Source organism: Theropithecus gelada, unplaced genomic scaffold (assembly GCF_003255815.1).
Source record: "Theropithecus gelada isolate Dixy unplaced genomic scaffold, Tgel_1.0 HiC_scaffold_16039, whole genome shotgun sequence".
Taxonomy (NCBI): Eukaryota; Metazoa; Chordata; class Mammalia; order Primates; family Cercopithecidae; genus Theropithecus; species Theropithecus gelada.
Window position 1 is genome coordinate 15,723 of NW_020257812.1, and position 15,140 is coordinate 30,862.

Here is a 15,140-nt window from a genome sequence, read left to right on the forward strand (position 1 = left end):
CGGGTTCCTTCCTGCCTGGGACCATCCTCTCAACTGGAGCCGTTGTGAAAGGGAGGTGCCTCTGGTTACAGAATACAGCATTTACGGAGTTACAATATGCTAGAAAAGCAACAGACGAGGCCAGGCGTGGTGGCTCACGCCTGTAATCCCTGTACTTTGGAAAGCCGAGGTGGGCAAATCACCTGAGGTTGGGAGTTCGAGACCAGCCTGACCAACATGGAGAAAACCCGTCTCTACTAAAAACACAAAAAGTTAGCTGGGCGTGGTGGTGCACGCCTGTAATCCCACCTACTCGTGAGGCTGGGGCAGGAGAATCACTTGAACCCGGGAGGTGGAAGCTGCGGTGAGCCAAGGTCGCACCACTGCACTCCAGCCTGGGCACCTAGGGCAAAACTCGGTCTCAAAAAAAAAAAAAAAGAAAAAAGAAAAGCAACAGACAATATGATCACTCTCTGCCGAGGACCGAGGCATCTCACCCGACCGTGGGGTGACCCTCTGCACCAGGACGCAGCTGGGGGCGGAGGCAGAGGGAACGGAGACAGCAGAGGGTAGAGGCGGACTGTCCGGAACCTCCCATGACCCGTCACCCGGGAAGTGCGGCTCCAGGCGTCGCGGCGGGACTCACTCACAAGCAGCGCGGCTGATGTGCAAACTCCGTGCCGGGGGTTTTCTCGAGGTCTGGGGTTGGGGGGTATCGGTGGCGCCAAGGTCAACACGAAGACAGACAGAGGTCACAATGCCTATTTATTCCTCACACGTCACGCCCTGCACCCCGGGTGGGCTTGGCACACGCCTCACCGCCGTGAGGGGCTGCAGGGCCGCGGCGGCCCCCGTTCCTACTGTTACCTACGACACACGGTACTGCGCCTACCTCACAGACGGCCAAGAGCCAGGGAGCCCCAGGACGCTCCGCCTGACAACCCTGCGGCCGGGACCACGGCGCGTGGGCTCGCCTGCCACCCCCAGGCCTCAGGAACCGAGACAGGCCCCCTGCTGTCCGGCTGTCTGGCTGCTTTCCTGGTGGCTGTTTTAGGGCCAAGGTGGGTGGCACCTGAGGTGCCCCGTGGCCTCCACCCAGAATAGGGGGGATAAGCTTCCTGGGGGGGCCCTGGGTCCGTGAAACACCCAGGACAGAAGGACAGCAGGACGGGACAGACAGAAACAGCCCAGCTGCCTTCCCTGTGCCCAGGGCTAAGGCAGCCGGGACAGAAGGTCATGATGTCGCCCCTGGTTCTGTCGCAAGGACCAGAAAATGAGGGTGGGAGGAGGGGAAACGCATGTCTGTCAACACGCCCAACTGGAGAAGAGTCACAGAAACTGGTCCTATGCACCCAGGACGGCTCCTGGGCCGCGGAGGCGGGGGGTGACCGCAGCCGTCTCTGAGGTGTCTGCCACTAAAGAGTTCCTCATGCAAACACACATGACCCATGGCGCGCAGGCCGCGGCTGGCAGTGAGCTCCTCCGAGCAGGCACGGGGCCAGGGTGGCCGGGAGGTCGACTGGGAAAGCGGCTTCTCACGGACGGGAGAGTTCCTGCAGACACACCACGGGATGGGGGGCGGGGGCTGTAAAAGGCTTTGGAAGCCACACGGCTGAACGTGAAACCAGTCGCTTCTCCGAGAGCGGCCTGGGAGTCCCCCAGGATTCTAGAAAACACTCAGGTGACTGAGCTTTCTGGGGGCTGGAAGGTAGGTCGCTGCTGGTCTGTGCTCAGCTTGCTGGCTCTCATTTCAAGAAGGGTTTGGGGGCTGTCAGGGAGTTACAAAAAGGGAGTGGAGGAGGACAGAGATAAAAGGGGAAAATCCATCTTCACATGCAGGTCCGAGGTCTCTCTCTTCCCCTCTCTCGGGCAGTCCAACAGGAGGAAACGGCAGACAACCAGAGGCTTCCAGTCAGCCAGGGAAGGACGCGATCACACCGGGAGCGGCTGGAGGGGGACAGACGTGAAGGCAGTCAGAGCGCAGGTGGGGACCAAGGCTGCACTGCGCACTCCAGGCAGCGGGAGAGGCCCAGAGTGGACGGCGCTTACCACCAGCAGCCGGGGGCCACAGCGGCTATTTCAGTGAACGTCAGTGCCACAGCCGCGCCAGAAGCGCTCCAGACACTCAGGGCCACGTGTGGCTGGTGGCACAGAGAACACCGTCATGACCTAGAAGGGTCTACAGTGTGGTGGTACTTTGTGTATGAGGTTACATTGGTAAAAAATCCACCTCAACTATTTAAAAAAAAAAAAAAAAAAAGGAAAGACTGGAAGAAAAGGCGGCCAAAATATTCATGTTGATTGCTCTGGGTGAAAAGATTAAGGCTGGGCTGAATGCAGGGCTCACACTTGTAATCTCAGCACTTTGGGAGGCTGAGGCGGGAGGATCGCTTGAGCCCAGGAGTTGAGGCCACTGGGCAACATAATGAGATCCTATCTCTAAAGAAAATACAAAAATCAGCGAGGCGCAGCGGCGTGCGCCTGGAGGTCCAGCTACTGGGGAGGCTGAGGTGGGACACTTGAGCCCACGAGGTTGAGGCTGCAGTGAAATGTGACTGTACCACTGCCCTCCAGCCGGGGTGACAGAGCAGGATGTTCTCAAAAAAAAAAAAAAAAAAAAGATTAAGATCGTTCTTGCTGCTTTTTAACATTTTTGTCCTTTAAATTTGTCTACAATAATTATGGCTTAAAAATGAAAGAGTGTGTATATGAGGAGGGGACGATGACAAAACGAAGAGGCCACGTCAGAGCAGAATGAAAACACCTCCTGGGGAGGCCCGGAGCCTCCCACGCTCAGGGAGCCGGCGTCTGCTGGAGATGGACAGGACTGAACTCAGGGGCCCTGGGGAAGGAAACCAAGCCAGCCCAGACACCAGCCCCTTCCAAGGAGCCATGGCTCTCCCCTAATCCCCACCCAGACCCCAGACGCCAGCCCTTCCGGGAAGCCGTGGCTTCCCCCTAATCCACCCAGCCCCAACCCACAGATGGGAAACAGGAGTGGGGAGCAGGACTTGGTGGCTGCCTGGAAAGGGGCCCAATGCCCAGAGATGCCCCCACCTGCCCCGGTGGTTCAGGGCGATCTTCTGAGCTGGATGCACCCAGGACTTGCCGTCCAGTGTCCAGACAGGCTCTGCAGTCCCCGGGCATCCACTCCTGCTGGCTGCCCTCACCACTGGGCACTCACGCGGCATCACTCCTGCTGGCCACCCCCCAGCCCCCCGGCCCCGGGCACTCACGCGGCGTCACTCCTGCTGGTCATCGTTGCTGGCGCTGGGCGTCCGACTCCGGATCTGGCTCCTGAGCTGCTCTATCAACTCTGGGTTCTGCTGCTGCATCTGCTGGGCAAACTGCTGACCCCTGCGGGGAGGGCGCACGGGGCTCCGTCGGGGCCAGGAACCTGCCTGCTGCACCCGTCCATCCCCAGCTGACCCCTCAGGCCCTCCGCCCCAAAGACAGGTCTGACCCCTCGCCAGAGGACGCCAGACCCTTCAGAGCAGGGGACGCAACACTTCCGCTCTCCTCCCTCCCTTCCACCCGCGCGCCCTGCCCGCCACCCATGTGCTGCTCGAAGCAGATGCACTCACGCCTGGATGAGGCTGGCCAGGTCGTTCTGCGAGGGGCTGGTGCCGGGAGTGCCCAAGGGGTTGCTGCCACCCGAAATCATGCCGGACATGCTGTAGGAGAGAGCACGTGACTCGCCGCCGGACAGCCTGACCGCCATCCCCACCGCAGCCCCTCGCAGTGGCCCGGGAGAGAATCCCTCTCAGCCCCTCACCGTCCCCCACAGGAGAGGATTCTCTCTCACCACCTGGCGGGCCTCCTGGGCCCAAACCCAGCCTGTGAGTTCACCCGCTTTCCCGGAACACCCTTCCTTCTTTGGCCTAAAGACCATGGTTCTCAGCCAGGGGGTGATCCTGCCCCCAGAGGACCCCTGCAGTGGCAGCCGACATTTTCAACAGCCACGATCGGGTTACGCCAAGACAGCGGCGGCGGGGGGACTCCTGACATGCAGTGGGTGGAGGCTAGAGATGCTGTTAGTACCCTGCAGTGCCCAGGACGGCCCCGCTCCAGAAACTGGTCCAGCCCAAATGGCCACGGTGCTGTGGCCAGGAAACTATGCTTTTAGATTTGACCATGGGCCAGCCGCAGTGGCTCACACCTGTCATCCCTCTACTTTGGGAGGCCGAGGTGGGTGGATCACCTGAGGTCAGGAGTTCAAGACCAGCCTGGCCAACATGGTGAAACCCCCATCTCTACTAAAAATGCAAAAATTAGCTAGGCGTGGTGGCGGGTGCCTGTAATTCCAGCTACTTGGGAAGCTGAGACAGGAGACCCACTTGATCCCAGGAGGCAGAGGTTGCAATGAGCCAAGATTGTGCCACTGCACTCAAACCTGGGTGACAGAGTGAGACTCCGTTTCAAAAAAAAAAAATGATTTCACCATGAAAACAGGCGAGCAGTTCCCCAATAAGCACAGAGTTCACTGGGGAGTTACCCCATAAGCCAGCAACTGCACTCAGAGGTTTATACACAAGAGAAATGGGCAGGATCCACACAGATGCTTGCACACCCATGCTCAAGCAGCACCGTTCACAACACACAAAAGGTAGAAACAGCCCAAATGTCCACGGATAGACGTGTGGATCAGCACAGCGTGGTCCATCCACACTGGAATATTACTCAGCCACGAAAAGGAGCGAGGCCCTGACCCAGGCCTCAGCGCAGATGCACCTTGAGGATGTCACGCTCAGTGAAAGACGTCAGACACAAAAGACCACGCAGTGTGTGACCCTGTTTCTATGAAATGTCCAGGACAGGCCCAGCCACAGAGACGGGAAGGGGATGCGTGGCTGTCCGGGGATGGGAGAGGGGTTGGGGAGTGACAGGTGATGGGGAAGGGGCTTCTTTCGGAGGTGACGAAGACGTGCTGGCGCTCAATGGTGGTGACAGCTGCCTGACAGTGTGAATGTACGTAACACCATGAAGTTGTGTACTTTAAAGTGGCTAGTTTTATGTCAGGTGCATTTTCCCACAATAGAAGGAAACGTAACCACAAGACGACGCGGAGGAGCCCGGTTGTCACTTACAGCTGCTGAATCTGGGGGTTGTTCATTAGGTTTGAAGCCTGAAGAACAGAACAAATTTGTCAGGAAGACAAAGCTCCAGGCACATCGCTCTCTTTCATCAGACACTTTCCCTCTTCACCAGCCTTGACCCCGGGCGCCAGCACGCCAGCGAACAGTAAGAGCCGAGCATTTGGTCTTTCGTACCCTTTTCCCTACATTCTCGTCCCCCCACCCATGAGCTGTGACCTCCACATTGTGACTTAAATCCTGTTTCGGGTTCCTGCTTTAGCAGCGTTCTCTCACTGGCTGCACGGTTTCACCGTGTGGATGCGTTTGGTTATTTTAGCTGCTGTGTCTACTTTAGCAGATTTGGTTTAGCAGATTTGGTTCCAGTTTTGCTCTATCAATCAATAGCACTGTGGCCGAGCACGGGAGCTCACGTCTGGAATCCCAGCACTTTGGGAGGCCGAGGCAGGCAGATCGCTTGAGGTCAGGAGTTCGAGACCAGCCTAACCAACATGGTGAAACCCCGTCTCTACTAAAAATACGAAATTAGCTGGGTGTGGTGGTGCGCACCTGTAATCCCAGCTACTAGGGGGGCTGAGGCAGGAAAATTGCCTGAACCTGGGAGGCGGAGCTTGCAGGGAGGCGGAGCTTGCAGTGAGCCGAGATCGTACCACTGCATTCCAGCCTGGGTGACAGAGCAAGACTCTGTCTCAAAAAAGAAGTAAAAATAAATAAACAAATAAATAAATAGCACTGTACTGGGCACTTTCTCACGTTAACTTTCCACTTGGGATTATTCCTTTGGACCTGTTGAAAACAGGTGGCTCAGAGGTGTGGCAAACTCGCTGTGTAAAGGGCCAGTGTGTAAATACTCTCAGCCTTTCCAGACTTGGGGTGCCTGACCCAACTACTCAGCTCTGCCACTGTATCGTAAAAGCCACCACTGACACTAGAAGCATGAATGGGCACGGCTGTGTGTCAGTAAAACTTTATTGGTTAGGCACAGTGGCTCACACCTGTAATCCCAGCACTTTGGGGAGCCGAGGCAGGCGGATCACAAGGTCATGAGTTCGAGACCAGCCTGGCTAACATGGTGAAACCCATTTCTACTAAAAAATACCAAAATTAGCTGGGTGTGGTGGTGGGCACCTGTAATCCCAGCTACTCAGGAGGGTGAGGCAGGAGAATCGCTTGAACCTGGGAGACACAACAGAGTGAGACTCCATCTCAAAAAAAAAAAAAACTTTATTAACAAAACCCAGCTGCGGGCCTTATTCTGCCAACCTCAGATGTCTAAAGGGAAAAGGAGTCTGTGCCATGGCCAGGCTGAGAGGCCCCGTGGAGGGCTGGGGCCCACTCACCCTCCATCCCATGATGAGGGAGCACGCGTTCCCCTGGCAGCCTGGCCAGAGGCCGAGGGTTACAGTAAGAGGTGCGGCCTCTGCTGAATGGCACGGCCCAGGCAGGGCCCCTGGCGCGGCTGGGGCATTTTTCTGACGGCCAGTGAGGCTGAGGGCTTTTCTCCCCCTAACAGCCTTAGGCAAGTCCCTGCACCCTGAGGCCGTGGGAGCCTGCAGAGTGGTCCCAGGGCACACAGACCTCCCAGGGAATGAACATGCGTGTGTGGGTGGGTGGCTCTCCAAGGATCCCAGTCAAGGAACCCCCTGCCAAAGCCTGTCCCTCTGGAAGAACGAGTGCCTGGGCATCGGGAGGTACACCTGTGCCCAGGGCGCCCGGCGCTCTGCTTCCCTTGCCTGAACCATGTCTGCTTCCCTTGCAGGCAGACACGGCTGTATTGTAATCAGTGTCTCTGCACTGCGAGGGGGAGCCCACGCCGGGGTGGGGCGGGGGTGTGATCTCCCCGGGCTATTCAGCCAGGAGAGCCAGGACGCAGTTTTCGGTGCTCACTACTGGTACGTCTTGCTTGGGACATTAACATCGGGGACACCTTTGATCGTCAAAGCTGAGGGTGGGGGTGCTCCTGACATGGGGTGGGTGAGGCCAGGGACGCTGCCAGTGCCCCGCGGTGCCTGGGATGGCCCCACAGACAGGAACCATCTGGTCCCAGACGCCAGCAGTGCCGAGGCAAGGAAGCCCTGGCCAGCAGCAGTGACACAGAAGATGCAGGCCTGGGGCGTGGCACAGGTACCATGGACAGGGAGGAGGGGCGGGCCCTTACCATGCTCATGAAGCCGGGGTTGTTGAGCAGGCCGGCGATGTCGAAGCTGCCCACGCCTCCCGTCTGAGGATGAGAACAGCCCTGGTTAGTGCGGCCTGGACCAGAGGCCACGCTGAATAAGCTCCCTGGAACCCAGAAACAACGGCCCCCCACAGGCTCAGACATTCTATCAAACTGCGGCCAGCGGGTGCTTTGAGGCAGGCAGCATGAAGCACAGCCCAACCGCCCGGGGAGGAACATTCTATCCTGTGTTTATCCCCCGCACAGCCCGACGCCCGGGGACACAGTCTCTCATCCCGTGTTTATCTCCCGCACAACTCCACAGGCCACAAAAACACAGTCTATTATCCTGTGTTTATTTCCTGTATTCTGCCACTTTGACACCTTGGGGCCTTGCTGGCCTGGCAGAGCCGCCCCCTCCTGGAGTAGCCAATTCCCAGAGACAGCAAATGACTCACCCAGAAACACACCTTTGAAATACAAACCAACCCGGAACCCACACCCTCAGCACCTGCCCCATCACCCCAGGGCCACGATCCACCTGCCCCACTCACCCCCAGGCCAGGAATCAGGCAACCAGTGGCAGCCCTCAGGCCTGGTCTAATGAGATGGCTCCAACCCGCCCACCCTAAGCCTCCTCACCCGGCCCCGCCGCAAAACCCACATCGAGCGTCCTGTCTGTGCCCCTCCCTCTGCCTCCCCTCGCAGGCCTGCGGCCGCCTGCTGGTTCCAGAGCTCTGGGGCATGAACCTCCTCCTCACGACAGTCACTTCCACGCCTGTGCATCTCACCATCGACCGAAACAAACCCCGGACCTTCACGACACCCAGGTTAGGCCGAGAGCCGCTGGTGCGCCCGAGGTCCTGTCCCCGACCCGCACAGTCAGCTCCGCTCCGCGTTCTGGAGCCACTCGCCCCGCTGCACTCACGGGGCTGGGGGCCTCCCGCAGCTTCAGCTCCGCTATCTTGAGGTTGGACTTGTACGTCTCGTTGTCAGGGTCCAGCTCCAGGGCCTTCTTGTAGTAGGCCACGGCCTCCACGTGCTTGTTCAGGCTGGAGAGCGCCAGGCTGGAGGAGAGCACCAGGGATGGCCTGTTCCCGTCTGCCCAGCTCCAGGAGGCCCCACCCAAGCCCTCGTCCCCAGTGGTCCCAGCAATCCCCAAACCGCCTCGGATGGCGGCACCCCCTGCCCACTGTCAGCTGGCTGGAGACAAACCTGGCTTTCTAGGGGCCCAGGGGCGGGACCAAGGGAGACAGACATGAGAACACCGCTGCCGCACAAGAACTGGCGTCCCCATGGGGCCGCACACGAGGCCTCAAAGCCCAGAGCGGGCTGAGAGGAGGGAGCGGGCCGGCTCAGGGTCACAGGAAATGCGTGGATGTGGTCTTGGCCCCGCTTTCTGGCACAGGGCATCGAGGACCCTGGGAACTCAGTGACAGACGTGTCTCCTGTTGTCCACAAGCAGCCCCTGACCCCCACCTGAGTCTTCACTACTGAGGTGACTTGGGGCCCCTAGAGAGCCCAGAAGGAGGCAGGTTCTGGGGAGACTGGGCAGGTGAACAGGACCCTCCCCAGCCTCCGGGGAGACCCAGTCCCACGAACTTTGAGCAAGGGCGTTCACAGAAGCAGGCGAATGAACTGCTTCTCATGCTGGGAGGGTGGCACCAGCGGCACGGGGCACAGGCTCCTGCCCCGGGGACCCTCCTGGCCTCGCCCTCAGACCCCTCCTGTGTCCTTCATCATAAACCAGGTGCTTCCCTGAGCTCTGTGAGCCGCCCCAGCAAACAACGGAGCCCGAGTAGGGGCCACGGGAACCCCAGTGGACAGCCAGTCGGGAGAAGCAAGGGGCCCGGGGATCTCCGAGTGGCACGTGATGCAGGGCGTCTGTGGGGCTGAGCCTGCGACCTGTAGGGGCTACGTTGGCTCCGAACGGCTAGTGTCAGAGCTGAACTGAACTGGGCGGGGAGAATCGGTTGTGGGTGGGGGAAAAAGCCACACAAGAGAGGAAGCAGGAGCAGGAGAGGAGGAGCCCCGAGAGACTGGAAAGGTGTGGCTGCAGACAGGCACTCACCCCATCCTGCCGTAGGCCTTGCTGTAGGCGGGGTCGATGCAGATGGCCCGCTCACAGTCCTGCACCGCGCCTGCATAGTTGCCGAGTTTGCTGTAGGCCGCGGCTCTGGGGAAGAAAGGCAGGGCAGGTCCCTCACTGGCAGCTCTGAGCCCAGTAGGCAGCCCTGGAGGGGGGCCTTCTTCTTCAGCTTCCTGGAGGAACGGCCTCAGGTTCCCCCCTCTGTAAAACAGGGCTGACGGCGAAAGCTGAGAGGTGTAGCCACTGAGATGCTCTTAGACAGATGCGCGCTCAAAGCACCAACAGCCACTTGGGACTGCAACTCTGAATTTTATTTGCAAAAACTGTTCCAATCCATGGCTGCACAAGAGCAATGAGTGTGGGAACTTACACCCAAGTTTCGTTGACAAATTATTTACGTATCAGTAAAAAAAGAACTCAGACCAATGTCAAAGCTCAAAGCTCTTGGCTTACAGCATCTGAATTGTCTTCACCATTTTCGTGTTTAGTGTTTCTCTTTACGACTTTTTCAAAGTACGGAGAAGCGTAAGTGGAGAATAAACTACCCCGTGACAAGCGGCCAGGGACCCTGCACTCCCTCTGCAACTGTTCTGCAAGCCTAAAGCAGATCCCAGACCACACGTTCGAAAAAACCTCAACCCTCCACATACTGGATTATTTTCTTGGCTTGACATCCACGTGGAACGCCGCGACACCTGATTTTGTATGTATGTATGTACGTACGTATGTATGTACACATGTATGTGTGTATGTACGTATGTATATATGTATGTATGTACGTATGTATTTATTTTTGAAACAGGGTTTTGCTCTGCTGCCCAGGCTGGAGTGCAGTGACACAATCTCAGCTCACTGCAAGCTCCGCTTCCCAGGTTCAAGTGATTCTCCTGCCTCAGTCTCCCAGTTAGCTGGGATTACAGGCGTGCGCCACCACGTCCAGCTAATTTTTTTTTTTTTCGGGTTTTTTTGGAGACAGAGTCTCCAGGGTGGAGTGCAGTGGCGCGATCTTGGCTCACTGCAACCTCTGCCTCCTAGGTTCAAGTCATTCTCATACCTCAGCCTCTCAAGTAGCTGGGATTACAGGTGTACACCACCACGCCCGGCTAATTTTGTATTTTTAGTAAAGACATGGTTTCACCATGTTGGACAGGCTGGTCTCAAACTCTTGATCTCAAGTAATCCACCCGCCTTGGCCTCCCAAAGTGCTGGGATTACAGGCGTGAGCCACCGTGCCCAGCCCCCAGACTAGTTTTTACGTTTTCTGTGGAGACAGGGGTCTTGATATGTTGCCCAGGCTGGTCCCCAACTCCCAGCCTCAAGTGATCTTCCCCCCGTGGCCTCCCAGAGGGCTGGGCGAGCCACCTGATTTTAACGTGAGCGTCGACTCTCCCTGACTCCCTCGCTGGCCGCCTGATGCTTGCTCCTGGTCTGGGACCGCCGGTGAACGGATCCCTTATCTAGAGCGCAGAGGCCTCTCCCATCTCAGGTCCCTGCCAAGCATCCCGGAGGACGCCCCGCACACGGCCGCCCCTGCCCTGGGCAGGCCCCGAGCTGGTACCTGTTGCAGAAATAGACGGCGTTGGCTGGGTTGAGCTCGATGGCTTTTCCGTAGAAATGCACGGCAGCTTCGAAGTTTTCCACTTTCATCTGCTCGTTTCCTACAGGGAGAGGGGGAAACACTGGCCCGGGTGTCCAAACAGACCCGCGGGGGCTCTCGGCCTCACACTGGGTTCTTCAGGGCACCTAGGGCTCAACAGAGCCGTGGGCAGGAGGCGTCTGCATCTGTGGGGGGTTCACTAATCACAAACGGCATCTCCATCCACTAAGGGGGATGGAGGTGGGGGCGGCAGGGCCCGGCCTGGCGATGGTGGCTCTCGCTGCCTGGATGGTGATCCCTGGGAACAGAACTGTTAATACAGCCCATCGGCCCAGGGATCGAAACTGTCCCTTTCGCCATTTCTTTTGGAAAGAGCCCAAGCGGAGGCCTGGATTTTAGAAAACTCCTGATACCTTCTAATTTCATAGCAATGTGGCTTCTATCTAAGGCATGGGTTCCAGCTGGCAGGACAGTAAAAAGCCCGGCTGCTATCCTAGAACCAACTGAGAGCTCTGAAGACAGAAACCCGCTCCCACCCCCGAGATCCCAATTCAGGAGGGTGTTGGGGGAAGACTGGTACCAGCGTGTTTCCTTAAACAGTTTTACTGAGATATAATTTACAGGCCACAAAGCTTATGCTTTAAAAATATAAGGCCGGGAGGGGTGGCTCGTGCCTATACTCCCAGCACTTTGGGAGGCCGAGGCAGGTGGATTGCGAGATCAGGAGATTGAGACCATCCTGGCCAACACGGTGAAATCCGTCTCTACTAAAAATAGAAAAATTAGCCAGGCGTGGTGGCGCGTGTCTGTAGTCCCAGCTACTCGGGAGGCTGAGGCAGGAGAATCACTTGAACCAGAGAGTCAGAGGTTGCGGTGAGCCAAGATTGCACCACTGCACTCCAGCCTGGGCAACAGAGAGACACTCGGTCTCAAAAAGAAAGAAAGAAAGAAATGGGATCACACGCTGTGTGTCCTTTTGTGTCTGGCGTCTCTCCCTGAGCGTGATGTCCTCATGGTGCATCTGTGCTGGGGCCTGGGTCAGAGCCTCACCCATCCACATTCCACTGTGTGGACGGGCCACACTGCACTGACCATTTATTGTGGACAAGCATTTAAGCTGTTTTTGCTTCTTTTTATTTTTTTTTTAATATTTCTTTTTTTTTTTTTTGAGACGGAGTTTCACTCTTGTCACCCAGGCTGGAGTGCAATGGTGCCATCTGGACTCACAGCAACCTCCGCCTCCCAGGTTCAAGCGACTCTCCTGCCTCGGCCTCCTAAGTAGTTGGGATTACAGGTGCCCGCCACTGCGCCTGGCTAATTTTTTTGCATTTTTAGTAGAGACGGGGTTTCACCATGTTGGCCAGGCTAGTCTTGAACTCCTGACCTCGTGATCCACCCGCCTTGGCCTCCCAAAGTGCTGGGATGACAGGCATGAGCCACCGTGCCTGGCCTGTTCTTGCTTTTTGACTCTTGTGAATACAGCTGCTGTGAACATTTGTGTCTGAGTTTTTGGTGGACATGTGTCCAACTCTTTTGGGCACATATTTAGTATCTGGGGTGGAACCGCCGGGCCTCATGGAAGCTGTGTAACTTTCGGGGGCCACCAGCCAGTCTTCCGCAGGGGCCGCTCCCCTGACATCCCCACCGGCCGTGCCCTGCCTGAAGGTCAAGTTTCTTTGCACCTGTGCCCTCGCCAGTCCCCCTTCTGTCCCCGTCCCCACAAGCCAGCGTGCTGGTCATCAGGGCACTTCCTTCAGCTCCCTGGGCTCCAAGGACCAGCCGGCCTCTGTGAGGGTCCCACAGCCCCAGAGTCCAGGTGGGGCAAGGCATCTGTGGGGGGCGGAGGGTCCTCTCTTACCTTCGGTTTTGAGGCGCTCTGCCTCTGCTGAGTCCTCCTCAGAAGGTGGGGTTCGCGCAGGGCTCCTCAGGTCCTGCGGCACCTCCTGGACCCGAAGGCAAAGGTGGTTCGCTGTCTTCTCCTCCCAAGCCGGCACCCTCCAGCCTCAGCTTCCCTCAGGACCCCAGAGAGGGCCGCCAAGCCCCGAGGGACTCAGGGGCTCTGCAGGGGGCTCCTGGCCCCCATCATGTGGCCCTGGGCAAGTGACCGCAGCACTGTGCGTCTCAGGACCCGCCAAAAGGGGAAGGAGGGCCGAGTGCTCCTGCAGCCACGTCCCCTGCCCAGGAGAGGATGTGGGCAGAGTGCCTGGGGGACGATGCAAGCTGGGCTCCCGGGGTCCCCAGCGCTGCCTGCTGCTGCTGTTCTTATTTTGGGGGCGGTGGCTGGGGAACCCTCGAGGCTCACCTTGCCCGTGGCAGCCGCTTCAAATATCTCTGGCAGAGTCTGAGGGAGCGCGAGATCGCTGTCTTCCACCGTCACCCCAAATGCAGTCTCCAGGCACTGGATGGCGACTGGAAGTGGGGACAGAGGTGGTCCCACTTGTTGCACGCAGCCCCGAGCTTATGTTTTCGGGTCTAGAGGGTGGGGGTGGTGCTCACGATTCCCCAAGTGTGTTCGTTCCCAAGGACCCTGGAACATGGGGGCCGCCGCCTGTGCTCTGGGCTGGGACAGCGGACCCTCCTCCCTCCCAAAAAGAAAAGCTGGACAGAGACACCCTATGCGCCTGACAGCAAGGGAGGCCGTGGGCAGAGTGGGGCCCAGGTGGTGACCTCAGGCCTCTGTGGGGTCCCAATGCTGGGGCTGCCCGGCTGTGGCGTGGTGGGGGCTCCGCCCCAGCAGCAGGGCCACGTTGGGGGTGAGGTGCCCCGGATGCCGCTGCACCTCCACGGGCGCCTGGCCTGAGTCAGGCGCTTGAAGCCAGCCCCCAGTAAAGTCCTGTGTGACTGGGTTTGTACCAGGGCAGGACCATTGATAGCAGGACAGGAAACAGCCACAGGGCCCGTCTCTCCGCTGGCCCACCCAACAGACTCAGCACCCAGGGGGCCCTCCCACCAAGCCAGACAACACCAGCCCTGGCCTCCTCCTCGTGTGGACCCGGGGTCCTAACCCAGGTCAGAAGTGGGGGTCGGCCACTTCCTGCCCAGCACTGTGTCCCGGATCCCAGGCACATCCCTACAGCTGCCAGTGGGCGTCCATGCTACGGAGGCCTGGCAGGCCCGGGGACACAGGTGAGCAAGGCACAGGTGGGGAAGGAGGACCTAGAGCAGAACCTGCCGGCCACACGAGGGTGCCTCCCCGAGCCCTCCTTTCCCTCCGAGCCTCGGATCCAGGTGTCGCAGAAGTGCGAGCAAGGCCATACAGGAGACCACGGTGCCTGGGGCCTGGACAGGCCATGCAGGACGCCAACGGGTCTGCGACTCGGGGGTGGGGCCAGCACTAGGAGAGCTGTTTTCTCGTGACCGATGGCGACACACTGGGTGCTGAGAACATTCTGGAACCACACCTTGGTGGAAGGCGGGGAGATGGAAAAAGGCCACCGGAAGACAGCTCAGCCTGAAGGCAGTAAATGGTGGTGGCACGATGCAGTGGCAGGCGGGAGGGCTCAGCTCAGCCCTGGCTGCCGTGGGTGGGGGCTGTGTGGCCCTGGGCAGGCCCCGGCCCTCTCTGGGCTCAGCTTCCTCCCCCAAGAAGCCAGGTGGGGGACCAGGCGTCTACACAGCAGGCATCTACACCAGGCGACTGTGCCGGCCACTGCCCAGGAAGGGAGGGGGAGGTGGCGGGCACCCACCTACCTTCCAAGCTCTCCTGCGCGTCGGACGAGAGGCCCCCGTGCCGGAGCTGATCGTGCAGGAACTGGATGATGGCGTAGGCCAGGCGCTTCTTGTTGTCCATCTTGAGCCCAGAAGAGGTAATACCTGGGGGTGCAGGAGAAACCCCCATCAGGACCCCTCACACTCCCCACTCCGGGCGCCCCAGGCCTGCCCCTAACTCACTGGGCCTCACTTTAAGGGTGCTGGCTCATCTCAGCTCCAGGGCGGTCAAGGTAGAAAGGCCTTCACACGCCCATTTCACAGATGGTGACCGGAGGCCCGGAGTTCACCAATCCGGCCATGCGCACGGCCAGAAAGTGTGAGGCCAGCGGGCAAGCAGGGGCTGCCCTAGAGAACCCGCCTGCTCCCAGGGCCTCCTGAGCGCTCCGAGGGTGGTACTGAGGCCCCACGGACGTCCCCTCCGCCGCTGCTTCTGGCATGAGGTGGGTGGGGCCAGGGATGCTGCCCAGCACCCTGCAGTGCTCAGGACAGCTCCAGTCCAGAGAACGATCCAGC

The 15,140-nt window shown here is 58.9% G+C and overlaps 1 protein-coding gene across 1 annotated transcript; it reads right to left on the minus strand.

Annotated features, from left to right (window-relative positions):
* Window positions 1-727: 727 nt before the first annotated feature.
* On the minus strand, window positions 728-14,725 carry LOC112617335 (small glutamine-rich tetratricopeptide repeat-containing protein alpha). The gene is made up of 11 exons (XM_025374094.1): window positions 14,607-14,725; window positions 13,219-13,325; window positions 12,775-12,859; window positions 10,878-10,977; window positions 9,302-9,406; window positions 8,159-8,297; window positions 7,231-7,293; window positions 5,067-5,104; window positions 3,564-3,653; window positions 3,216-3,336; window positions 728-1,926 (listed from the first exon to the last, which is right to left on the minus strand). The coding sequence occupies exons 1-10, from the start codon at window positions 14,704-14,706 to the stop codon at window positions 3,222-3,224; spliced, it is 942 nt and encodes a 313-aa protein (XP_025229879.1). The 5' UTR covers window positions 14,707-14,725; the 3' UTR covers window positions 728-1,926; window positions 3,216-3,221.
* Window positions 14,726-15,140: the final 415 nt, after the last annotated feature.

Coding starts and splice junctions, on each gene's coding strand:
- LOC112617335 (XM_025374094.1), bottom strand. CDS start 14,706: ATGGACAACAAGAAGCGCCTGGCCTACGCCATCATCCAGTTCCTGCAC. Junction 13,326..14,606: donor CGCGCAGGAGAGCTTGGAAG/GTAGGTGGGTGC, acceptor CCCCACTTCCAG/TCGCCATCCAGTGCCTGGAG. Junction 7,294..8,158: donor TGCGGGAGGCCCCCAGCCCC/GTGAGTGCAGCG, acceptor TCTCATCCTCAG/ACGGGAGGCGTGGGCAGCTT.